The following is a 27,295-nucleotide window of genomic DNA, read 5'->3' on the forward strand; positions in this document are numbered from 1 at the left end:
ACAGAAAACATAGTTATAAATACAGAAGGTGTGTGAGATGATTTTTTGGTGCTAGAAAAAAAGAAATAAAACAATTCAAAAGTAGTACAAACATGGGCTGGGAATGTGGCTCAAGCGGTAGCGCGCTCGCCTGGCATGCCTGTGGCCCTGGGTTCGATCCTCAGCACCACATACAAACAAGGATGTTGTGTCCTCCGAAAACTAAAAAAATAAATAAATAAATAAAAATTCTCTCATATATATATATAAAAAAGAGAGATTGAAGCATTCCAAGTTCGAGGCTAGCCTGGGCAATTTAGCCAGACCCTGTAGCAAAAATTAAAAGGGCTGCAGATGTAGTTCAGAGATAGAGAGTCCCTGGGCTCAATCCTCAGTATTGCACCAACCAACAAACAAAAAACTGCAGTCAAAGGAAATCTCTCTTCCCAGCCCTATTAGAGTATCTGTTTTGCTGCCTGCCAGTTCTCTTTCCTGCTAGTCTATTAGTTCTCCCACCTTCCTGCTTCTCTCTCTTGCTGGTCTGTATTTAAGTGAAACCTCTTTGCATCAGGCCATTTTATACCATTGAGGACTTCTGTCTCTTGGGATTGCTGAAAATTAAGACTTGAAGAAGAGACATTTCACAGACTATTTTCATTCCTGATCCTGTTTCTCTGGCTACACTTTAAAGAGTATCTGTAATCTCTAACACATTCGCAAATAATGAATGCCTGCCATAGTCACCATTTGCCTGAGAATGGGTCTCCCTGGGCACTGTTCTGTCCTCTCTCATGTGGACTCTGTGTCTAATCTACTGGTTTGGTGCTGGCTTCTTGATTGCAAGAAAATAGTCAATGGGAAGAGTCATACAGGTAATAACAGTGACATAAAAAGGAAAGGGTTATTGGTTGACCCCGGGAAGTTCTCAGTTGAAACAGCAGCCTAACAAAGGTCTTGAGAATCCTGACTTTTTTGCCATTTGATTCCATCGTTCTTAGTGTGTTGGCTTTTGTCTTCATGCTTGCCACTTCGTGTTGAAAGATGGACGCTGTGCTACAGAATGTTATCATGGCCATTCTCTGGGCTAGAAGAGAGAGGAAGTGGGTGTGATGGTACCAGCACCCCTCATCAGTCAGAACTGTTATATGGCTGCTCATACTTCAGCTGAGCCTAGGAAATGCAGATCTTAGCTTTAGAGTTGCTACAGGAGAGAAAGATATGGAATGGTATATGCCTGTATTTCAGTGACTCCAGAGGCTGAAGCAGGAGGATTGCAAGTTCAAAGCCAGCCTGAGCAACTTAGCAAGAACCTGTCTTGAAATAAAAATTCAAGGGCTGGGGATGTAGCTCAGTGGTAGAGCAGCCTTGGGTTCAACCTCTATTACTGAAAAAAAATTATATATATATATATATATATATATATACACATACATACACACACGAAGAAGAAGAGAGTAGGAAATGACATTTTACCAGCCAAACTATAGTGTTTGCCTCCAATGTGAACTAAAGAAATACCTTACTGACTTCTCCCCAATGGTCAGGAGTGATTGATTCCATCTTTCCTATTTTTCACTATCATACCCCTCATATAGCACACATCAGTTGTTTAAAAGCCAAGACCATTCTGCAGATTGCACTAGAATAGGGATAACAATCACAAGGTTATTGATTTATTCATTGAATTCCTCTGTTCTTCTTTAATTATTGAGTATCACTGAAATACAATGTTGACAAATGTATATTTCCTGTCACTGAATATATATCTTATCTGTACTGTGGTTAATCAATTAAGAATACTTTCAGATACTCAAAGGAAATTCAACTCACAGTGACTTAAACCTTATTAACAATCTATAATTAGTTATAACAATATGTATAACTCATAATAACAATAATTTGCTTTTTAAAAAATTCAAAAGCAGCTGAACAGGAGCTCCCCAAGATGAGGGTGCTGGGATCATATTTCTTTGATGCCCTATGTCCCCACGATTGTAAGATGGCTGCCACAGCTCCAAATATCTCATCCTTCAAGAATGTGCACAATGACAGCCAAGATAGTGACAGAATGGTTATCTTGTGCCTCCTTGTTTTATCAGAGAGTGCAATATTTTTCAGAGGTCTCCTTAGCAGACTTATTGGCTAGAATGGGGTCAAATGACCACTTACAGCTTTAAGGAAGTCTAGAAGAGTGTCTGGTGAGGAAGAATTAGGGGATTGGGAATTAATATTGAGTAGTGGTTCACAAAGAGCATTGTCATAAATGCCTTAGAGTTTTCCACATACTTTTACATTCATGATCCCATGACTCAATGGGACAGCTAGCCAAACATTCTGGAAATCCAAAATTGGAATAAGAGGTATAAGCAGCATCCACCATGTGGGAACTTCTGGCAATGAAGTCATTTAAAGATCCTGTGAAAGTGTAAATTTAATGCAAAGGTTTTAGAGATATTATAACGTATTTTGCTATAAAGCATGCATGTAAGAACCCAAGGAGAAATTCAGAAGATTTTATAGTTTGGGAAGATAATTACATGGTGGAATGAAAAGAGAAATCAAGATGCAAGGATTCTAGGCTCTGCTTTGGATAAACTACTGGCAGTATTCTAAGCCCGTTTCCTCATCTGTAAAATTATGTACTTGAACAAGATTAGAGGATCCCTCAAGTCCTTCTCAAATGTAAGAGAACCTCTATAATCATCATGCTGAAAGTCATAGCTAAAGTAACATTAGAATTCATTTATTTCAAGTTCTTTTTACAAATGAGACAACTTAGACTCAGAAAGGTCACCATTTGTCTCAATTTACTCATTTAAGTTAGAAATTTGAGTCTCAGTATATAGCACACAATGCTTGATATCACAAATAATTGATATTGCTTCTCAACATAATTTTAGACATTTGGCCTCTTTCTTAGTTTTTAATCTCAGGCAGAATCTCTCTGAGAGCATTTACTCTGTGTAATAAAATGCAAATAATGAGATTCTTTAAAAGTTCACTTTTTAGTGATTAAATCTTTGGGTACATGATTTTATCTCTCTGTAAAATAAAAATTGAATTGTATCTTTAGAGGTTTTTTTCTCTTCTTTTTGGAGGACTAGATAATCTAGTGTGCAGACTAAAACACAGCAAGGACCCAATCTGTGGTAACCATGAATACCATTAGTGTCTCCCCAGCCATCCATTGCAGGTATTTAAAGCTATTCCTAACTTGGGAAAATGTCCTAGGTCCATTTTCCCAGCAGGTTGTGTAGGGGTGAATCTGAATCACACTATTATTATTTTGTCTTTGTATGATCATATCTTTTACTTTCATATTATATAGATATGAAGCCTCTGTGTAATAACTAAGGGTGTGGTACCTAACTGGGAGTCAGACCAACCATTATGCTGCCCACTGAGCTCAGTAACTGGTGATTTCTGGAAGAGGAATTAAAAACAAACAAACAAACAAACAACAATTTATGGGTGCTTCGTGGCATAAAACCATGTAACAATTTATTTAAACAGACTTTCTCAACCTTGGCATTTATTGACACTTTGGGCCCAATCATTCAGGGGACTGACCTGTGCGTTGTAGTTAGCAGGTTCCCTGGCCTTTATCGCCTAGATGCCAGAAGCACCTCTCCAGTCATAGGCCATAACCAAAAATATCTTCAGACCTTGCTGAAGGTCTCCTGAGTGGGAGAACATATTCCCCTTCTCCCTCTTGAGAACTTTATAAGTTTATTATATATGTGCACCTGTTTTGTTTTTTTTTCTGAGAAGCTCATTAGTTTCATCACATTCTTATAAAGAAAGGTTTGTGACCTCGAAGAAGTTGGAACCAATCACTTAAAACCTTTCAAACTAATAACAATAGAACACACATCTCCAGTAGTAGTTGTGGGGGAAAATGTACACCATCATGCTAATTAAATGGTGCAATTTGAAAATGTATTATAGAATATATATCTACCCGTTTATTACTTTCAACTACTTTGAAGACATCCATCAAAAAACCTACATCTGGGAAAGTATCTACTTCAAAAAGTGTTACTCCCAGATGGCAGGCTTCTGCTTCTTAAAATACTGTCTTCCGCAGAGATTCCCACAGTCATCCACCGATTTTAGTACTAGACTTCCAAAGGGTTAGTGCTAATGACGAGTAAAAAAAAAAAAAAAAAAAAAAAGTCCAGAGGGGAAATCGAAAATAGATGTTTTCCAGAAAAGTAGTATAGATTGCAAGATTATTGCAAGATTTATTAGAAGGATGGAGAAGGGAATGAGGCGCCAACAGGAAGGAAGGGACAGAGAACAGTGAAGGCAGGAAGGAGGGAGGGGGTAGAAAGGGGAGGAGGAAGAAGCAGAGGATGAGGAGGATGAGCCAGAGGGAGAAGAGGGATTCCTTGAAAAAAACGTTCCCAAAGGCTGTATTTCTTGGGAAAGACCCGTTAGAAGTCGCCTCCTGACTTCTCCCTGGATTGTCTGGAAAGGCGGCTGTCCCCACGGAATCCTTGAGTCTTATGCTTTGAGCCATCTTCTCACTCCCACGTCCACACCCGCCTTGTTCACCGCCTTCCAAAGTGACCACTGCTCAAGAACCTTCCCAAAGCTCAGAAAGCTCACTTTCTCCGCTCTTTAAGGCCCTCTGGCTCATCCATGTCTCCTAAAGACGGTAGGAAGATTGGAACTTAAACCTAAATACTCCGAAAGCCAAACAAGGACCGTGTCCCGTTTTCGTGGCCACTCGGGAGCACCCGAGAAGCCCAGTAACTTTCTCCCCTACTTCCCAGTCCGTCAGCCTCTCCCACTCTGCCCTTTGAAGAAGACGCGAAGAGAGGGGGCGGGGAAGAGGGATTCCGGGCTGGCAGAGCGGGGAAGGCTGCTCCCCAGGGGTGGGCTTGCACCCGCGTGGGCAGCCGGGCGCGCCCCCTCCCCGCCGTGCGCGCCTGGAACGTCGCCGGCGGCCGCGCCGCGTCCTCGATCTGTCTGCGCTGGGTCCCGCGGGGCGCGAGGGGAGGGGACAGGAGAAAGAGGAGGGCCGGGCAGCCGAGGGGAGGAGGCGGTGCGTGCCTCGCCTGCCAAACGGAGAGCTGTTCATCTGCGTGCGATCCCCGGCGCCCCGCGCGCGGCCGCAGCGCTCCGCCCGAGCCGCCCCGGAGACTCCGGAGTGGGGTCTCCATTGCGTTCCGCTGCCGGTCTTTCCTGAGACCCTCAGCTCCTGCCGGCCCCAGCTCTCCCAAGTCGGCCCCGGGTCTCTGCGGCTGTTAAGGACAGCGGCAAAAAAAGAGAAGGACGTTCTTCTGTGCCTTGGATGTTCCGGTCCGGGAAGGACAGCAAGTTGTGTGTTGCGCCCGGGACCCGGGAGAGAAGGTGGCCGCTGTGCTTCAGCCATGTAAGTAAAGCACTCGGCTGCCCCACGGGCGTGGGTTCAGCTTCTTTCCCTCGGGCCCCCTCTGACCCGGACGCTGGAGTTGGGCTGGTCCCGGGCTCCAGACTTGGCGAGCTCGGCTGTTCTGCCGGCTCTGCCTGACTGCCGCGTCTGCTGTTGGCATTGGCCTCCGGGGGGTGCTGCCTTCCCATCCTTATCTCCTGTTTTCTCCCAGAGCCGGTTGGAAAATGCCTCTTTCCCTCTTTTGGAATTGAGGGATCCTTGTGTGTCTTAATGGGTGGGGTGGAGGTGAGGCAATTGCAGGGGGCTGAATCTGGGCTTGTCTGGACCAGAGCTTCTCATCCCATATGGAGAAGAGGGCCCTCGCGCCCCACACCACTCCCTGCTGGTCTTCGGAACCAACCTCTGGGCTGGGCTCAGAAAGAACTTCAGCCGCTGATCATAGTTGGCAAGATTAACAAAATTAAATGAATGAATGAATGAATAAATAAAAGAACCCTGAGTTCCCTTTGAATGATATACAGCATTGGAGATGGGGCATTGTGTGGGGAAGAGACAAGTGGGGGCTAGGAATTTGTTATGGACCTCCAAAACTATAGAGTTAGGAAGGCGGAGGGCTTTGTGCTTCTGGATTCATTTCTTTATGAAAAGTGTGGGAATGGTTGAGAAACTCGTTTTGAATGTCAGGAGTGGAAGAAAATGCACGTGGAACCATTTGAATGACTGAGGTTTAATGGTGAGTGCTGAAAAATGTGGATTACCTTTCATATTAGACAAGTGTTCTGTCACAGGAGTGGTTCCCGTGAAATTATTGGAACCAATGAATCAGAATAGCAGATGTGAAAATAAGACACACGCAGGTTTTCTTTTATACTAGAAGATAGTTATTAGGACTGAAGGAATTCTCAAATGCTACTGATTGAGTACTGGAAGTGTCCGATAATAATTGTGTCCAATGTCTGTGCTTAGATAGTCATAATGCTGGTTAAATTTATGGTATCCTTCGATTGTAAAATTATTATCCTAATTATTTTGATTGGGTTCATGCAGAAATAATACACCCTTAAACGGACATGGAAAAGTTGCTACAAACTGTGAGCATGAACTTGCAAGCCAAATAAACAAACCACAGTGTAGTTCATTTTATTTTAATACCCTGAATTATGTTTAGTGCCAGTAAAAATGCTACATTACTTTTAATGTGAGTATATGAAATGAATTCACTGCTGTGGTAAATAGAATGCATTTCTTTAAGTAAATAGCTGTCAGAGTTCATTTGGGAGCATTTACACGAGATGAAGATGTGAAAACGCTTTCAGGTAGTTTGACAAAGCTTGAGTTATAGAGCAGTTTATAGAGGGAATTAGTTCTTCCCACTTTTGAAGTGTTGAGTCAAGTTTGGATATTCCTTCAACTGTAGGCCAGCTGGATAGGCATTATCAATTCTCTGAAAGTATTTAACTTTTTATATTTCCTATTGCTGTTTTCCAGGGACCATCATCCTTACTACAGAGGATGGGAAGTTGATGCCCAGTGAGATTGGAAGATCTGTTTTGTTCATAGACACTCTCCTGTGGATTCTGGTGGTTTCACACCTTGACTCATTCCTGCAGTTCCAGAACGTTGACTTCAGGCCCTCATTGCCCTATTTGGTGAAAGATGGCATCCAGCCTGACTTGTACTGGGGTGATCTGGGCTCTGCTCTCTTTTCTTTGTGCTGCCACCTCCTGTGTGGGCTTCTTTATGCCTTACTGGCTCTGGGGATCACAGCTGGGCAAGCCTGTGTCCTTCGGTACTTTCCGGAGGTGCTCGTATCCTGTGCATGATGAGAGTCGGCAGATGATGGTGATGGTGGAGGAATGCGGGCGCTATGCCTCCTTCCAGGGCATTCCCAGCGCAGAATGGAGGATCTGTACTATAGTGACGGGCCTGGGTTGTGGCCTGCTCCTCCTGGTGGCGCTCACCGCTCTCATGGGTTGCTGTGTGTCGGAGCTCATCTCCAGGACCGTGGGAAGAGTGGCTGGAGGAATTCAGTTTCTGGGGGGTAAGTGACCTGCTAAACTCGAATTGTTTACCAGAATCCCAAAGCCATGTTGAAAATGATATGTTTCATTTGTCTATTGAGATACTGTGTTGGAATTCACAGGAGAAGTAGATATGGTATGGTTTTGGTGATAGATTGTCAAAATCAAAGATTTTTTACTGGAATTGACTCACAACTTCAAGGGCTCTTAATTTCTTTATATGCCTAGACATATATATATACACTATGGGCCTGCTAACTACCATCTCATGGGAGATAGTATCGTCTACATTGTGTTGTAGTTGGGGAGTATGGACTTTACAGCTTCTTGCTTTTTTATGTTCAACAATAGGCAATTGGATTATCTTTGTCATACTGGAAACTTCAGGTCTTTAGAAGTAAAGCTTTCCTAGAAAAGCACAAACGGTTTTTGATTCAACATTGTCCTCATAAGCCTCCAAGACTCTTTGATGGGTCTCAAATCGACCCTTGCCCAGACATAAACCATATTTCTAAATAAATGTTACTATTTTAAACTAGAGAACAGTTTTATATTAACAACTATAATCTTAATTATACTACCAAGATAGCCATAGGCCTAATTACCATGTTAGGACTTAAATGTTCCTGGATGCTTTTGCTATGCGAAAAAACAGAAGAATACTGTATTTAACAAATGAGGTGTGCTTGTCCCAAATGGACTGGATAGTTTCACTCACACCGAAAAGGTTTGATTTTTACTTGGCTTTCCTCCAGAAAGTATTGCTTCAGTATCTCTGGTCATATGGTTCTAATTGCACTTTATATATTTTCCACTGTGGTTTTCACCTCCATTCTTCAACCTGACTGGCTGAACTTGTCTGATTTACAATCCACCCTGGTGAAATATGACAACCTTCATAGATAGTGCAGACTGAAGGGAAATGGGAAACCTGGAAAACTTATAAAATGTATTTGTAACCTCATGACAAAGTAGAAGTCTGTTATGTTCCCATTTGATGTTCTCCTGTATTCTTTTAGGAAGAAAACGGAAGAAGAAAAAGAAGCATTAATAATGCATAGTTCTGAGATAGCCAGTACATACTTGAGAACCCCAAATGGATTGTTTCAGATTATTTAGTAGAAAATGTTCAAGTAACATTTCAAGGGTGTTTAAAATGCAAGTGGCAAAAATATTTGTGCTTTGGAATGAGAATTAGACATGTTTGAAGTTCTTCATTTCCTTCTTCTGAATTAACTTTTTGTTGTTGTTGTTCCTGTGGTTTTGCATCTTAGTCTGCCTAGAGGAAAGTTGGGGGACCTAAAAATTCAGTCCTTACTGCTTCAGTATTCAACACTAATAAAAATCTTGCCTGTGATGTGTGTCTGTACAGAAATATAATAAAACTATTAGGAAACATATAGAGGTTATCATTGAAATAAAAACTCAGTGTTCAAAACTTGTTCATAGCACAGGTTTTTAGAATAGAACTAATGCCAGAAGCATTTTAAAAATTTTTCTTTAAGAATAAACTGAGTTTGCTGTTTGTTTCACTTGGCTCTGGAAAAATGCTTAGGCAGTTTCATTTTCTCCTCTTATGGTAAATATTACTTTCCATTTTTTCTTCATTTTAGGGCAGAGACTGCTATTATTTCTGGCAGAATAGGAAAATGCTTACAAAGAGAAATCAGTTTTTATTGATTATCTTTAAACATATAATGAAGGAAGGCAACAGGAAGTAAATCTGACACCCATGAGATTTATGCTTCCCTCTCTGAGCTATGTATAGATTTTTTTTGAATTATATAGAGCTAAATGTTCTACTTTACAGAATACCCAAGGGACAGACAATTGGGAAAGTTATATGTATCTTAAAAGAAACCAGGTTTTTTTCTTTGTCTATGCTTTTGGTGTACCCTGATTTGGTAAGAGTTACTCACCATAAACTAAAGTTATGATCTGTTATTAGCAGTTGATAATATTTTATTTCTCAAGTGTATATATGTATTTCTTATATCAGCAAACGGTAATTCTGGATGTAAAACCTAAGAGGGGTTTTATTTTCTTTTTTCTTTTTTTTTGTTCTAATTGGTTATACATGACAGTAGAATGCATTTGAACACATCATACATAAGTGGAGTCTAACTTCTCATTCATTTGGTTGTCATGTAATCATATACGTACATAGGGTCATAATGTCCAATTCATTCTACTATCATTCCTACTCCTATGTCCCCTCCCTTGGCTTCACTTCCTAGAGGGTTTTTCTGACTCTAACTTCTTGAGAGTACCAGTGAGTAAATATACCAATTACCAAAGATAATGGTAACTTTAGAATTAAAAAAAATAGCTTGAAATACATAACAGGTTTTGAAAATCTGTTATTAATCACTCTCAGGTAATAAGAAACCAGATGACAGAACAAAACACTCCAAAAAGAATTTCTCTAATTGTTCATTTCGTAATTGTTTGAGTTTCTATTCAGTAAATCTTATGTGGTAAGTAATTTATTTTGTTACTTTTTTTTTTTTTTTATAAAATGGGTAAGTTTTATAAAGATCTCTGCAAAAATTCCAAACCAGTCAGTTCTGTGAATCTTATAGACTGCGTGTTTTAGAAATGTAATCAACATACAGGGAACTCTGCTGTGAGGCAGATTCTCTTACTAAAAATGATTCGCCCAGAAGGGTTATGTTTAGCTAAAGTGATGGTTGCTCCAAAAACAACAGGAAGCAGGAGAATGGCAAAATACAGAGGCATCCTGCTTAACCCCGCCTGCTGTATCTGGAGTCTGCACATATGGTGTAACATCAGGCAGTAAAACCCCTGCAGTACTTTGGAACAAGTTAAAGGACAAAATGTCAACCTTAATTTTGAATCTTCTTGCTATGGATGGCTAGAGGTAAAAATTTCACTTGTCAATTGATAGAGCAACATGAAATGGGCTGGTTGTCTATGGATGTTTGCCACCTGTCCTAGGAAAACTGAAGGAATCAAAGATGAGTGCAATTTCCTGTGGTCACTTGGACACAAACTTAATTTCTGCCATCTCCGTCTCATACTATAAGACACGTTTACATTATAATTTTTTAAAAGTAGTAAGAGTTGAGTTCTACTTTCAATTGATTTTTTTTTTTTTAAAAAAGGCATATAGAAAGACTTTGGAAAATATAGTGTATGATGAAAATGTTAACATGTATGTGATATGGCAAGGTTCCTCTGAGAACATAGAGGTGTTAAAGTCATTTTTGTTCAACATAAAAGTATGCGCCTTCAAATACTGTTGTGCTCATTAAGGACTCCAACAGAACTTTAGAAAATTGATGGCAAACTCTCTGATGCAGTAGTAAAATGTTTTATTTACCTCTAAAGGAGACAGCAGGAATATTGTGAAGATATAATAAATCTGTAATTTCTGTGAACTTGTGCTTGTGAATGTCAGTGTCTGAATTTGTAGATTTCATCTTAAGAGACTGCTGAGGCTGAAATGAGGGGAAAAAAATCAAAGAAATCCCCAAATTTTGACTGTTTAGTTTGGATGTGTGTCACCTACATGTATAAGAAGGGGGTGGGACACTAGCCAGCAGCATAGTGTCTTTCCAGTTTAGACACTCCTCTGTTCTAAGAAGCCAGGGGAGAGCCTCTCCTCAACTAATTGATAGTTGAGTGCTGTTCGTGACACTAATGAAGACAGAGTGTCTCTTGGAGCATCCTTTTCTCTGTGTGCTGAAAGCACCAGGCCTTTCCAGGGTGCCCTCGCTGGAGGACTCCACCTGGGCCTGTCTTTCATTCTTTGGGGAGATTACTCCAAACTCTCCTTCCTTTGCTGTACTTTAAGCCTGATCTGTCATCTGATATGCAGGTTATGCTTTCCTTTATATCCAGGCTCTCTGTCAAGTGACAGCTGAATAATAAGATAAATAATAAGTGTTGGCATATTAATGGGCATCATGGGCTTTCTAGTGATGGTGTCTCAACTGAAAGCAGTTCTTCTAATTTTAAGATATTCTGGGATTTTTAGGATGTTGGGGAGGAGGCAAAGCTTTTTTTTGCTCTTCTCTAGGTTAGGTCATATAGATTACTATTTGTGTTTTTAGTCAGTTTGCTCTAAGCTATGATATGAGGTCCAGGTGAGTGATCGTTAAGTTCTAAGCCAAAGGTGTGTGTGTGTGTGAGTGTGTGTGTGTGAGAGTGTGTGTGTGAGTGTGTGTGTGTGTGTGTGTGTGAGTGTGTGTGTGTGTGTGTGTGTGTGTGTATAATAAATTAAATACTAAATTTCCTTATTTCCTTTATCTATCATTCTCTTATACCAGAAACAAGATTTTATCGATGGAAATTAAAAATAAGACCCTATAACATTCTCTGTAGTTTGCATGCAGTGGTTTTTCAGTAAGGAATTATCAATTGAAAAATAAGAAATCCATACAACAGACCATAGGGATGGGCCTTGATGACCCCTGGCCAACTCGATGTAGCCATGTCCATTTAGGAAAAGCAGGATGATTAAACCAGGAGTGTGGCTTAGGAATCAGCTGTTCTGAGCTGATTCCTGCCATCTGGATGACAATTCAGCTCTGGCTAGTGAACATGTTTCCTGGTCCTAAGCATCTGTAGGGGAGAAGATGATTTTCTCTTGCTCAGTGGTAGGACTTTCTAGAACCATAGACGACATCTTTTATCACAACTGTGCATACTAATCATACACAGAAAGAAGCTTCAGATGGAGCATAAACAATGTAACCCTGAGAGGCAGGCTTTGCCACAAGGAAAGAGTGGAAGGAAGCTACATTGTGGACAAACACCAGCAGCGAACCAACAGAGTTCATCTACTCCAAGTCTGGATTTCATAGAGGCAGGGATGGTGGCCAATTGATAATTGATAAAATCTAGAATGCCAAACTTTATATTTTCATACCTAATACTTTATTTTCCCTAGTGCTGGGAAATCAAACCCAAGGTCTTGTGTATTCTAGGTGAGTACTCTGCCACTGAGTGACATTCCCAGCCTGTGCAATAATGTTTTAAAATGACATTTTCAGATAATCATTGACAGCAGTTTTATTATTATTTTTACTTATTTTTTTTCTAGAGGAACTTGTTTTCTAAGTTTTAACCTAGGAAGTTTTTGATGTCTTCCTACGAATCTTCTAATTCTCCATATTCTGGTTCCCTACAATATTGCTTTAGTTTTCTAGTGGACCTGGAAAAAATCACTAGAAAGCTTTATTCCCAGTGGAGAATACAAGGTCCTGCCCCACAGAGTGTGTTGGGCAGGTCTGGGTGAGTGAGGCCCAGGTGGAGCACTTGGAATAAATTCCACCGGTGCTCTAGAGCCAGATGGTTGAAAGACCACATTTTGAGAAACAAATCTATGTCATCCCCTTTAAACCTCACGTTATGTTAGTATTATGGTATAGACTTACAAAACCAATAAGCTTTGAATGAATCATCAGACTTGTTACATCTGTAATAATTATTTTCATGGTGATGGGATTTGAGCTGGAGAACATCAGAATGGCTGTAGAAACAAACGTCTCAATACTGTGATTAGTTTCTCCTTTAGAGTATCTTGCTGACTTTAAGTGATTTTCACCCATCTCTATGCACTCATGAAGCAGAAGAACCAGACATTTTCCATGCTTAGAGGAAGACTGGATTACTGTATTTTGATTTGTGACTCAAGCTGTAGATGACAGGCTCCCACCACCATCCCAGGTGCTATATTTTTACATCCTTCACCCCGAGACAATCTCATGGTGTTGGTTCATGTTCAATTAGAGTGTTCTCAGATCCTTCATTTCTTTTCTTCCAAATGTACGCAGGTTTTTTTTTTTTCTATTTTAAGTTAATGGATTTTATTTCCTACCATTGAATCTCTTAAGTAATAATAATGATAACAGTTCTTAAAAATGGTGGAATATAAAATTATCCATTGCTCTTGGACCTGTCATATTAACAACCCTGCAACCCTCCTCCCCACTAGAATTCTTTAAATTTTCTTTTTCTTTTTTGACATGGTTCAATTCTCTACTTATTTTTTAAAATATTTTTTTTAGTCATAGATGAACACAATACCTTTGTTTATTTATTTATTTTTTATGTGGTGCTGAGGATCAAACCCAGTGCCTCACATGTGCTAGGCAAGCACTCTACCACTGAGCCACTACCTCAGCCTCTCTCCATTTATTTTTGCAGGGTACAGTCTTCTGAAGAGAGTTATTTGATTTTTTTCCACTTACTTTCCTTTGTTACCACCAGCTAACCCAGCCATAGTCAGAGATAAAGATTACTGAGGCCAGGGTTAGTATGGATAATTAGCCTTGTTAACCCATAGACTGCATATTGGTTAGTTGTCTTTAAAAAAAATGTTGTTGTCAAGGAAATCAGCTGATGAATGCAAATCCATAACCACTACCATAGAAAGAACTCAAAAAGCACTCAAGAGATCTTTACTCTATTCTATATAGTATCACAAGATGCATAACATTTGCACTCCACACAAAGTTGTCATTGTACACCAACAGTATTTGAACTCTCCAACTTGGCAGGGGTGTTTTACTGTGGGTGTTGGTTAAAATAAAGAAGAATAAAAGCATGAGTTCAAACCTTTTATTTCTTATGTCATTAAAACTGATCTTGTTGCTCTTTTAAAGTGTCATCCTCAAGTGTGTTCCGAGGAACATTAATCCTGGGTGTACCAATATGTAATTAATAGGAAAAAGAAAAATGATGTAAGGACAAGGAGATTTGAGAAATTCTTAGCTAGGGGAAGTTCAAAGAGTGACCCCCAAAATTATCCCTTTAGTTATTAATGAATAGCTATGAATACTGTCACCATCACACTAAAGTATTAATTAATCCTTCCTTATGTTATATTTGGAATATAGAAGTTTTGACTGCTGTGGATACGAAGATAATAAGACTCTGAACATAAGTGGTATTTTGTTATTGTTGTTCCCTCAGTTTTTGCCTCTGTTACAATGTGATATAATGAATTTTTGCCACTTTTCAAAAAGAATATTATAGTTAATGTGAATACTGTAATGTGTAATAGAGTGGTCATTAGGGGAGAAAGCCCAAACAAACAAACATACTGTATTTTAAAAAGCTTGGTAATAATCCTTTGTTAAGGTACAGATAATATTAATTCCAGAGGACACATCTCTTCCATAACCAAGCCAAAGACTTTGTATTGCTCTTTAAAAATCAAGAGTAATGTCCTATATTGCCAATGTTGATCAATGAATTATTATGATAGAAACAAATAGAACTTTTAAAGTTCTAGCTAGATCATAATGAAGGAGCTCAGGGATTTCTTGAGGGCTTATGGGTTTTGAATAGTTATTTTTCGAGGATAGTGTGGTTGGACACAGCATAGCTCAGGTCTAGCCATTGATGTTGCTGACTTATTATTGGGGAATTTGTCAGCTTTTCTTTTGTTTATATGATAGAGCTCATTCCAGCTAGTAATTTGCTCTCAGAATTCAGTAGTTCTCCACAACTGACCTGCTTATCTCTGTAGTAAATATTTACCCTCCATATGTCTCATATTTTTAATAAGTAGACAACATCTGGTATTTTAATATACCAAAGCATGTGTAAAAATGTTGTTGAATTTAAAAATGAAATTCCATTTTATGGGTCTCTAGTTTTTCTTGTCTTATCTTTTAGTAGGACTCTAAGGAACTGTAGCATATTTTTTTTTCTAGATCTATAGCGATGAGACTAGTAAATGACACCTGATATGTTAAATTAATGTTTGATGCATTATTTAGTTTAAATTACTTTTCAGTGACACTTGTATCTATAGGGGGGAACTGTATTCTTCTATACCTCACAGGAACTTTTCTTCTATACCTCACAGGAATATTTCAGATGTGAAATAAAATAATGCTGTTAATGTGATGACACTTTAAACAATATCCCTTTAACTGACGTCCCTGTATAATGTTAGTTCTTTGAAAAAAGTATTCTATATATGTTTAAATGATGCTGCATGATACCATGGTTCCATCTCCAAGCATATTTTAATAGTTCAGAACAATTTTGCAACAAATACATCATCTTAATTTTAACATTGTGTTTCACAAACTTACTTGGGAATGTCAAGGTTCCATTTACCTGTAATATGCATTGCTTGCTATCTCTGAGTTAATGGTTGGCAGAATAAACACTGGGAAATGTTCAGTTAAATATGTTGTGATTCCAGAAGATTGGAATGGGCTTATGAGCATTTGCTTATTAAGAGCCTATTATAGGGCTGTGGATATAGCTCAGTTGTTAAAGTGCTTGCCTTGCATGCCCAAGGCCCTGGGTTCAATCCCCAGCACCATAAACAAACAAGCACATTATGTCAAATAACGTAATAAAAATAGGGATGTTGTTGAGATAAAACTTGGGATATGGTTTATACTACTGCAAAGCTTATAGTCTTACGGAGGAAACCAACATGTGAAGTATGATTACAGTCTGAAGGACTCCTAATGCATCAGATACACTTGCATGTTTCATTGCAGATGGAGATCAGATGACTCACTCAGCAACCTTATGTGGTGTGTCCCTTTCCTTTTCCATTCTGTTTTTCCCTTACTTGGTTGTGTAACTCAAAGGACTACATTCCCCATGACATCAGCATCTGAGCAAATTTAGCCTGAGGGGGGCACTTTGGAGGTGAGAGGCAGGGAGAGGGCAAGTTATTCCTCCCACTTCAGCTCTTCCTTGGGCAATAATGGTAGGCAGGAGGTGTCTCTCCTCCTAGAAACTCTACCCATCATCCCAAGTTCCATCAGAAATCACTGACATGATCCTACATTAATTGGACGGCTGGTTCCTTTAGTTACTAGTAATGCTGTCTTTCTTATGTTAATTTCTTATGTTAAATTCTCTGTGTTGAAATACCTTGGGTGGTTTCTGCTTCCCTGGGCAGACCCTGGCTGAAATACAACACAAATTTCAAATTCATATCTCAGCCAAGTAGAGGATTATGTCTTCCTTGAGCTGTGTGTGTGTGTGTAGACAAAAATCATTAAAGTTTAGTCTAGGAGTTCCTAGAGCCCAGTGAAATATGAATGAATGCTGCGTACGTTCAGGGGAGAAGCGCCATTCTCTCTGTGAAGGCTCCAGTGCAGAGATGCTAGCTGAGCTGGGGCTCATATGCTGGAGGCTCCCTGGAGCTTGGGGAAGAAGAACATCAAGTCCTCAAAGCCAAGTGGTTATAAGAAGATCTGATTTGAGGTCAGGGAATGGCCACAGATTGACCACAGGGTGGTCATTTATTAACATGTTCATAATTGAAAACTGCAGTCACTTGCATATTATAAATGAATCATATAGTCTGGAAACCCAATAGATGACTGTCATAGCTGATGTCATGTTATAGCTCTGTATTAAAGCAAAGAAAATAAAGAAACTAGTTACCTCTTGATTTTTCTCTATGAGTTAACATTCATGTCATGTAAAAGCCAATTGCATCAAAGGTCACAAAGCACAAAGTGTTCTTCTGTCATCCCAGTGTAATTTGTAGTTCCCATATATTTGTCACATTGAGTCTTTGAAGAAAAAAAGAAGTAATGTGCCTTTAAGCTCTAAAATATTTTGATTCTGTGATTAAATGGAATCCTCATCTGAGTCTCCTTGGTGAAACTGTGTGAGCATGGCTTTTTTAGTTGTCTGTGCAGCTGTGCCTCTAAGCTCTGGTAATTGTATTAAAACACATGCCTTTCCCAGTGCAATGGTGCATGCCTGGAATCCCAGAGGCTCAGGAGGCTGAGGCAGGAGGACCGCCAGTTCACAGCCAGCCTCAGTAACAGTAAGATGATAAATAACTCAGTGAGATCCTGTCTCTATATAAAATACAAAATAGGACTGGTGTTGTGGCTTAATGGTCAAGTGCCCCTGAGTTCAATCCTAGGTACCCCCCCCAAACAAACAACAACAACAAAAACACCAAACCAAACCAAACAAAACAAAACACCTCAAAAAACCAAAAAAACACATGCCCCAACGTTGTGGTGAGATGACTCATATTGTCTTCTCAGTACTCCACTAATATACCTTCTGTGTGGATGGCAGATCACAGTGGGTAATGCTGGGTGAAACTAGACACAGATAGCAAGCACTGGGTCCACATAGGACCATAGCATTTTAACATCAGTGTGATTGGGAAGGGGGACACAGAGCCGTGTTCAAGGTCAGTGTAGCTTACTCAGTCCTGGCAATGCTTGGTTCCCATAACAGTCCAACTTCCCCATATTATTTCTACTCCCCTGCTAAGTGTGCACAATTGTCTTGGATAGAAGAATAAGATTTTTCCCTGTTCTCTTTATGTCTAGAAGGGGACTTCAATGGACTAATTTTCTGCAATTTAGTATATAGTGGGACATTACTTTTTGTTATTATTTGTTTTATTTTTCTCATTTGTGATTATGTTAACCAGTCTTAAGAGAATATTGCAAGTCCTCCTTTGTAGATTCTATAGTCACTTCTCAGAAAGTGTTAATTCTCCTAATGGTGCTTTGAGAAAGAATAGTTATTTTAATCTTAAAGGAAGTCACCCTGGTACATAGTAGGTGTGAAAACAAAGAAAAATTTACTATATCTTGGGACTTTTCTTTATTTACTTATTCAATAAATATTTTTTAGTTAGGTTTGTTCTAGGCACTGGATACAGAATGCTGATTAAAAATCTAGGGTTCTGGGTCTAATTAGATTTTAAGTCTAGTGAGAGAGACCAATGTTAATTGAATACTCTCAAAAATAACTATAAAATTATGGTAAATATTAAATAAATAAACTTAGTGATCCACACAGCGAGGCCCTGGACCCTGGCAAATGAATGGGGAGGTGAGGCCTGATTTGTGAGGCAAGATGATCTCTTCAGTTCTAGGCAATCTGTGGTTCAATTTATGGTGGGACGTTGTTATGATTTGGAAATGAGGTGCCAAAAGCTTCTGTGAATGCTGGGCTCAGTGTTGATCTCAGAGATAGAAACCCATGAAAAGATGAAGAGGTTTGTGCAGGAAGGTGGCATATATTCCTATCCCTGCCCACATAAGAAGCTCATTTATTTAAGGTAAATTGTGAGAGACTTAAGTTGAGAGGTGGTTGGTTGGAAATCACTTGGATTCTTTTACTTAAACCCGTCCTTTGAGGCAGAACTATTATTATATTTTGGAAAAAGTTATAATGACATTTTTCTGTCTATACTTTGTGTAAGTTAGGTAATTCAGTGTCTAGGGTATTTAGTTAGGGGATACAGCTGTTTTGTACCCTGTTCTCTTTCTTCACAGGGCTTTATATGCTTGAGATTACTTATTTAAGTTTTGCAATTAGGTGTATAATGTCTTTCTTCTCTGATGGGTTGTAATCCCTGAGGACACAGGCGTGGTCTATTTTAATGCCCTATTTCTAGAACCTAGTGGAGTGCCTGTGAGAGAGTAGGCAATAATAATTTGCCATCTGCTTGAAACTTGATATAATATAGACTCTTTGAAAAGCTACTAAGAATGTACCTTTAATTCAGCTTGATTTTGCAACTGTTCATCAGATCCCCTACTTTGCTAAATGGCAGTGCTAGGCCCGTGTTGAATATGGACTTGAATATGACAATGTCTGCTATCAAGAAGCTCCACATTTCGTATAAAGAGTTGGACAGATGATGTGATGCAGGTGCAAAGAGGATTCAGAGAGATGCCCCCAAGATACTGTGTGGCACACATAGTGGGTACGCTATGGAACAAGGTCAGCTCATGCAAATCCTTAGCCCAACTCAGCTATAGATCCTGAGTCCTTCCTCTTGGGTCTTCAGTTTTACCATGGAAAAAAGCCAAGAAACAAACAAACAAAAAAGCTAGGCAAAGATACATTAGGGATTTTGGAATGTTCCTCATTGGCCAGGGGCTAGCTAGCCACCGTAGCCACATGGTCATTGAATTTCAATCTTCTCCTTGTGTCCTGCTTCATAGCATTGCCTCTGCCTTGGTTTCCCTGTTTGCCTTGCTCTCAAGTGCTTCAGTAAGCAAAAAGTCTGCAGTTCTCTTGGTTGGACCTGGCTCCTCTTCCTAGTGATCTACAGAGTGAGGGCTTGGATTCCATAAAATGTTAGAGACACAGAGATATGAAAGATGGGATCAAAATACAACAGATGTGGCTTGGCAGTTCATTGTCATTGGTGGGATTAAGCATCAGTGCTTGCTCCCTGTTTTTAAATCCACCTGCTTCCTAGAATGGGGCAGTCCTTTACGGGAATAGGGAGGTAAGTCCTGATTTGTGAGACCCTGGAACGTGGTCCATTCAGTTCCAGGCAGTTTGTCGTTCAAGTTCCGTGGGACTTTGTTATGGTTTGGATATGAGATGTCTTCCCAAAGCCCCCATTAATGCTGGAATAGTCAGAGGTGAAATGATTGGATTAAGAGATTTATGACCTTTTGAATGGACTATACCTGGATTGTAACTGGGCAGGTGGGGAGTGGCTGGAGGAGGTGGGTCACTGGGCATGTCTTGGATGACACATCTTTGCTTCCCTCCCTCTCTGCTTCCTGTCACCATCATAAACTGAACCTCGTGACATGCTGTCCCACTTTGGGCCCTGAGCAGTGGAGTTGGCTGTCTGTGGACTAAGACCTCTGAAACCATGAGCCCCAAATAAACTTTCCCTCCTCTAAGTTGTTCTTGTTGAGTATTTTGGTCACGGTAACAAAAAACTGACTAAAACTTTGGTGGAAAATCAGGTGGACAGTTGGGACTGTTGGGCATGGAGTTCTTGAGAAAGATCAGAGCTAAATATATGGATTTATACAAAGAGCATTTTAAAAAAATCTTCACATGTGAGGCTGTCACTTTATTTGCTCTTAACAAGACATGACTTTTGCTTCTTGACACTTCCTTGACTGTTCTGGAAAGGCAATCTCCTACTGGGACTGAATCATCAATCTTTAGCCTTGTGTTGGACTGGGTCTGCTGGATTATGGAGAAGTTTGTACTTTATAAGGAAAGATTTTATATTTATGTAGCATAAAATGCAATAAAAATCAAGGTGGGAAAAAAGATCATTTTGCGTGAGGTTCATTAACACAGAGTTGCCTTGGGAAAGACAGAGTCTAGAAATGACCATGAACTAGTAGGAGAAAAAAAAAAAGCAGAGGTGTGAAGGGTGAATATTTTAACTTTTATTTTTCATCTCATGCATAAAGATGGCATTCTATTTTGATCACCTCGTGGAAGAAAGTCAGTTCATTTATCTCTTCCCCCCTCCGCGGCTCTCCTGATTATAGCCTCCTGGTAGGAACCATTTAAAATTCAATTTGGCAGCCTGTGCCCTCGGTGCTCAGTAGGTTTCATTAAATTACACAGCAGTGCGTGCGTCTTCCCTGTGTGGCATCTTTCGATATACATTTGATTTCAGTGTAATTTCAGACAATTGTCCTTTGTGGGGAGTGGTTTTACCACGAGAGTCATGCAGTCTAGTTAGGGTAGACCTGGAAACCTGATCCTCATGGGATTTTAAGATAGCAGATGATACCGCACCAGGGAGATGCAGTGTGTCTCTCCATACTTTTCTTACTTGGCTCGTTAAGCTTGTAGTGTTTGGCAGATTGCTTCTGTAGCATTACTTACAGCTTAAGATGAGGGTAACAACATGTTTTTCTCTAGGTGAGATGCTTCAGAATTTTACATGCAATCAGATATTTTAACAATATTTATTTTCCTTAGGACGGTATGTAAAGTTAAATGTTAGTACTTTTTCTTGTCTTCATAATTCTCAAAGTACTGCTTTCTGTTGATGGGTTCACGTGATTCTATGGCCATGCCTTGTTTTGCAAAGCTGGTGAACCCCAGGTTGTGCACACTCAGTGGGAGACACTCATCAGTTTCATGGCTCTGGGCAAGTTACTGACTCTCACTTTAGTGCCTTCATTTGGCACGAGTAGAGGTATGAACTCATTGATTTTTTGTGAATTTGAAGTATATGTAAGTCACCTAATATTAACCTGATAAAGTAGATTCCTAATAAATGGGATTGTTTCTAACAGAGTTATTACATAGACATTTACTGAATCCTGCCCTATGCTGGACAACATTCTAGATTCTGGGGGACAAAGTAGCGAACAGAAGCAGACTAATAAATAGTTGTAAAGAAATAATTTTGTCTATAGCATCTAATAGGAAAGGAAAGAAAAGGAAAAGAAAAGAAATATAGAACTTTGGTTGTATTTTCATCTATTTTTACTTTACTGTTGCTCCCCTTGACATATTCTCAACTGGCAAGTGAACTAGTGATAGAGTTATCAGCAGCAGATTTTTGTATTCAGGATCAAATAATACACTTGGTTGCTAGGTGTATTGGACCTCCACAGACCATAACTTGAAATATCATATAGATACCTATATAGATAGTCTAATGTCTCACAAATGTTTTTCATTGTTTTTTATTTGCCACTATATTGTGAGTTTGTTTGCTCATGGTGGTACTTTTAAATACTACCTGTCATATTTGTAAGACTCGTTCTTTTCTTTTTTTTCCTTTGTGTGTGTGTGTGTGTGTGTGTGTGTGTGTGTGAGAGAGAGAGAGAGAGAGAGAGAGAGAGAGAGAGAGAGGGAGAGGGAGAGAGAGAGATGGGATAGAACCCAGGACTTTGAACATTGCTAGGCAAGTGCTCTATCACTGAGTTATACCCCCACTCTGAAACCCTTCCATCCTTCCTTTAACATCCCCACCTCCAATATACTCACGTGTATATATAATTTGTTATAAATATTTGTTCATAAAATTTTTATTTTATTCTCTTTTGCTAACAATGGAGACCAATTAAAAAGTAAAATTCATTTTTCAGAGTTCTAAGTCAATTAGTGTCAGGTACTTTTAATGTAGCATCATACAATACACAAAACATTTATTTACACATTTTCTCATATAATCTCAATACTGTGCTACAGCTTTGTGTTTGAAATTCTGGTGAAACAAAAGGAGCAACTATAATACAGGGCGTAACCCAGAAATATATACATTTATTGCTTTGGTTCCTAGACTCTTTCTCTCAGAAAGATGTTACTGTTATTCTATCAACAACAAACTTCAGTATTGTGTTATGTAGCTAGATTTTTATTCTATCTTTGAAAAATAAAGCTTGCCAGTGATAGTTGCAGGTGTGTGTTCTCTAAGATTAGAGCTCATTTCAAAGGTTTAGAAGCTTTCATTCTTGATACTCAGGGGAATTGAGCAAAATAAAAATAAAATACCTTTGATGGTTGTATGTAATTCTCTAAAAACTGTAACAAGTACACTGTAAGGGAAAGATAAAGAATGTTTTGAAACTGAAATTAAAGATGAATCAGAAGGATGTAATTCTGAATTATTTTGAGACCAGAGGATCAATCCATTAGAGTGAGAAAAATTTTTCTTGAATATACTTTGAGATGGTTGTTTAATGTAATATACAACTATATATAAATGAAAGATGCTGTCATAAGATCTGGGTGACCATTTAAAAAATCACTTGGCATTAAATATTATTTAGTGTCATGGTGCACTATCACCTTGATTTCAAAATGGCTCATTGGTGAATGGGGAGTATCTGTCCCTTGCTGGCTCTGTTCCTGCGTTCCTTTCTTCCTCCAATCCATCCTCATGTTTCTGACAGAGGATGTTCCTGACACTGATTGTGGCCCTTCATACTTAAAATATCCCTGTAAATTGAAGACCTTCTACGCTGTGCCTCTAGGAGCACTGATCTAGGTCTGCTGGCCTCTTTCTTGTGCATTTTACTTTAGCCAAACTGCATCTTCTAAGGCTTCTTGTGCCTTCTATACAATCCCATTTTTATGCCTTTGTACACATTGTTCCCTTTATCTTCCGGTTCCCTTCCTCATAGGTCCAGTTATACTTGTCTTTGAAAAACTAATTTGAATGTTGGCTTCTCCATAGCATCTATGGATTGCACATTGGTCTGCATGCTCCTTTTCCTAGGCTCCCAGGGACTTTATCAACATTTCTTGGTGGGAAGTTGGGGAGAGCACTATTTACCATATTTGATTGTCAGGACCCGCTTCTATACTTTCAGCACACCCTGTTACCAATCACTATATATATATATATATATATATATATATATATATATATATATATATATATACATATATTTGACTTATGACTCCCATAAAAGTATTCTGGGAAATTTTGAATCCAGGTATGCTTCTAAGAAAGATACTGGTTTGGGGCCCATGACATCTTTGACACATGTTCTCTGCATTACACTATTCATTTCCCTTCCTTTTTTGTGATAAGGTCATTTCTATGTCTGATACTCTAATACCTCATCTACAGTGGAAATTCTCCAAAATTTTGTTTTGCATGTCAATAACTCTGTGCTTAAAATAAAGACCTGTTTAAATGTAAATATTTCTGATCAAGTTAATATCAAGTGCTGGTCTTTTTTTTTTTCCTTCCCATTTTTCTTATATTAGTACCAGTGGCATGGAAATAGTCAACAGTTGAAAATGTTACCGCAAGATAATTCACAGACATTGCTTTGTATTGATCCAGTCATTTTTGTCAAGGGTCTTTAGCAGGTGCTTCTGCCAGCACACCATGATGATTATCTCGGCCATTTACTTTAAACAAAATTAACTTATTTACTCTTTTTCTGAAAAGGAAAAAGAGAAATTACCAGGGATAGGGGTTGAGACTCACTGCCACTGTGTATTTTAAAGGTGGTAAATGTACTCAGAAACATTCTCTTTAATTCAGTCTTTGTTGGTGGATAACATGTCTTTTTCTGGCCCGCTACCAGGACATTCTTAAGTTTGTGTTACCAAACATTTCTATTTCAAAATATTAGCAATCTAGGTGGCAGTCCTGCATTGTTGGAAGGACACCTATCAGTTACCTATTAATGCAGATATACTGGTCACTAGGATCACCTTGCCGCACTGCCTCTGGTAGATGATCAAAATATATCTTATAGGACAGCAACTGATGGGGGTGCTTGGAACTTGGTCCTTCTAGACAAGTGGATCTCCTGAGAGCATGTGATGTGAGTTATGTTCTTTTAACTTGCACTTGGAAACACTTATGTTCCTTTCCAAAATGCTAATCTTTCCAAATTTGAAAAAGTTTCCCGAAACTGGACTGCACTTGGCCCTCAAGTATTAGCTACTTGAGTTTTGCGTGGAAGAGCAGTACTGCTGTATCCCTCAGCCTGTAGAAAGAAGGGGTAGACTTAGACAAGTAGGAGGAACAGCAAAATTGGTTAGGTATATTTACTTAATTTAGAAATATATCCCTTTGTGTGTGTGTGTGTGTGTGTGTGTGTTGCTAGGGATTTAACCCAGGGCCTTGTTCATGCAAGGCAAGCTTTCTACCAACTGAGCTATATCCCCCCAGCTTCTAGAAATATAAACTTTTAACTGTGGAATTTTTGTTTATGCATTAAAGGTCAGTTTAGCATGTATATTTTTTTCCTTAAATGTTCTAATTTTCACTGTTTCTTTTTTACTTTAGACTGATAATTATGAAGGCAGTGAATATATCTGTCTTATTTGAATTTCTTTCATCTCTAGCACATAGTAGGTCTCACCAAATTAGGCCATTAATGATGAATGAATGCAAGGTTGAATTCTATTGTATTAATAAAATGGTAAAGGCAACCAAGTAATCATGTTCTTATATCTAAAATACATCAGGCTGGGCTGGGGATGTGGCTCAAGAGGTAGGGCGCTTGCCTGGCAGGTGTGCGACCCGGGTTTGATCCTCAGCACCACATACAAACAAAGATGTTGTGTCCGCTGAAAACTAAAAATAAATATTAAAAAATTCTTTCTTTCTCTCTCTCTCTTTAAAAAATTAAAATAAAATACATCAGGTGACATAATTTGTAAGGGGCATGAAAAATGAAAATGCAGGGCCTCTGGTTCAAAAGTTATTGAGAATTTCAAAAAAGTGACAGAAGAGCACTAAAACTAAGGGTACCTCTGTGAGGCTGTGCAGGTTGAATACTGAAACTACCCTTCTCTAAAGCAGAAAGGAGGCAAAGTTTGAATTCCCGTTTTGTATTTTTGCTTGGGAGGTAAATGTACTTTGTTCTTTCAATTCTAGTTCATAGTATGAAAACTTTGCTTCTGAGCTTCCTGATGAATTAGGGAGAACAAGTGCTTAATCCTAGTAGCTATATTAGTTCCAAATAGGAACTAATGCTTAATTTACCATCTTTGAAGTCAGCCTTTGCCAGTTCTCTTCGTGCAAAATTTAAAGCAGTAACTCCAGGAACCTAAGCAATCTATTCTCATTTGTGGCCCTGCTATTTTTTGCAGACTTTAACTGTGCTGTACAAGTAAATCATTTTGACCTAAAATCTACTCTGTATGAACTCTAGTAGATGATTATAAATTAAAGGAGTGAAAAATGGGCTTATTTCTCTCTAGTTTTGGAGACAGAGGGAAGAATCTAAAGTGGAATTGCCAGTTTCGGGTTCCAGTTAGAGGTAAGAGAAACCTTCACGTTTAAGAAGTCCCGTGGGGGTGGTTCAGCTTACACGTGAAATTGAACTGTAATAAAGCGGAAAGTAGACAGACCTTCTCCAGGACTCCTTGCACAGTACATAAACCTGAATGGAAAGTAAATGTTGGCCCCTCTGCAGTTTCCCACATATTTGAAAGTACACTGGGAATTTCTAGTCTGATGAGTCAGTATAGATTATCCTTCAGTCACTAAAAGTCAGTCTGAAGATCAGGAGCAGAGCAGTCTGTAGTTTGTCCCCGGCTCTCCTGTGCCACAAAATGAGCCACAAGGAGAACTGTGCATACCTGGGCAGAAAGGAACTGCCTAGGAAAAAGGCAGCCCACATTATAGCTGTCCCTTTGTCCTTCCCACCTTGGGACTTTGAACTGTCTGAAGAGCAGGTTGCTGCCAAAGTTTGTAGCTACCGCTTCTGCCATAGTTAACCGCCTTCAGATATTGTCACTTGTAAGCAAGAGGTAGGGCTTTGGAAATTCAGATAAAACAAAACAGAACAAAAAAATCTGGTTGCTTGGTCCTGGGCAGAGATTCAATAGTGAATTAGGAGTCTGTTGGGACTGAAATCATCTGACTGTGGATTTTCATCGTATTTGTTAATGTATAGAGATAAAACGAAGTGCTGGTAACTTGAGAAAACGTATTTAAACATCATTATTTCTCATCTGTGTGCTAAAGTTTGAAATGCAAGTAAGTGCAGCCGTGGTTTCAGAAATGGCTGCTTGGTGGGTATGAGCAGAATCTCACACCAGAGCTTATCAACTTTGGAGCTTGAACCCTGCTTCTCCCAGGAAGGGCAACACAGCTCTGGTCACCCATGTGCAATCCTCACTGCGTTTTCATATGACGAGATACTCATCCAGCAGAGACAGAGGAAAGGACAGAATGAACGTTTGGAAGACATCTCCTTTCCTGATGAAGGGTAGAACCATGGCCCCATGTCCTGATTGACCTGTCCAGCACTTCAGGCCTTGTGAATCTGGGTAGATCATCGTCCAACCAACTCAACTATGGATGCTTGATCTAGCCCTGCAGTATAGCTCAGAGAACAAGATTGAAACACATGAACATTGATAAATGATCTAAATAGTATGAAATGTGATCCGTTATGTACCCACCATAGGTGAGACAGGTTTATTTGTGATCTCTACCACATCTCCATAAAGCACTGTTGACTCCATTTCGCTGATGAGAAAGCTGAGGTGTGTAGCAAGCTAGCGGCCAGTTGAAATTGTTACTGGGTGGAGGCTTCCTTGGTTGTTGTGTTCCTAAAAGATTTCAGTCGAGAGACATAGTTGGAAAACGCATGAAGGTTTATTTGGTGAGATGGAGGTACACCTTGACTTGGAGCTGATGCATCTAATAAAGGAAATGGCCTGGGGTTGCCCGTGAGGCAAGTTTTTATATTTGGTCTGAGAACCTCTCTCC

At 39.3% G+C, this 27,295-nt stretch overlaps 1 protein-coding gene across 1 annotated transcript in view; it reads left to right on the plus strand.

Annotated features, from left to right (window-relative positions):
- The first annotated feature begins 5,043 nt into the window (after window positions 1-5,043).
- Window positions 5,044-27,295, plus strand: part of Lhfpl6 (LHFPL tetraspan subfamily member 6) — a 228,832-nt gene continuing 206,580 nt past the window's right edge. The window contains exons 1-2 of the mRNA XM_076872532.1: window positions 5,044-5,359; window positions 6,848-7,400. Of these exons, the coding sequence (XP_076728647.1) occupies window positions 7,016-7,400 (385 nt within the window). The 5' untranslated portion in view covers window positions 5,044-5,359; window positions 6,848-7,015. The remainder of the gene's footprint in view (window positions 5,360-6,847; window positions 7,401-27,295) is intronic.

The sequence above is a fragment of the Callospermophilus lateralis genome, chromosome 12 (assembly GCF_048772815.1).
Source record: "Callospermophilus lateralis isolate mCalLat2 chromosome 12, mCalLat2.hap1, whole genome shotgun sequence".
Classification (NCBI taxonomy): Eukaryota; Metazoa; Chordata; class Mammalia; order Rodentia; family Sciuridae; genus Callospermophilus; species Callospermophilus lateralis.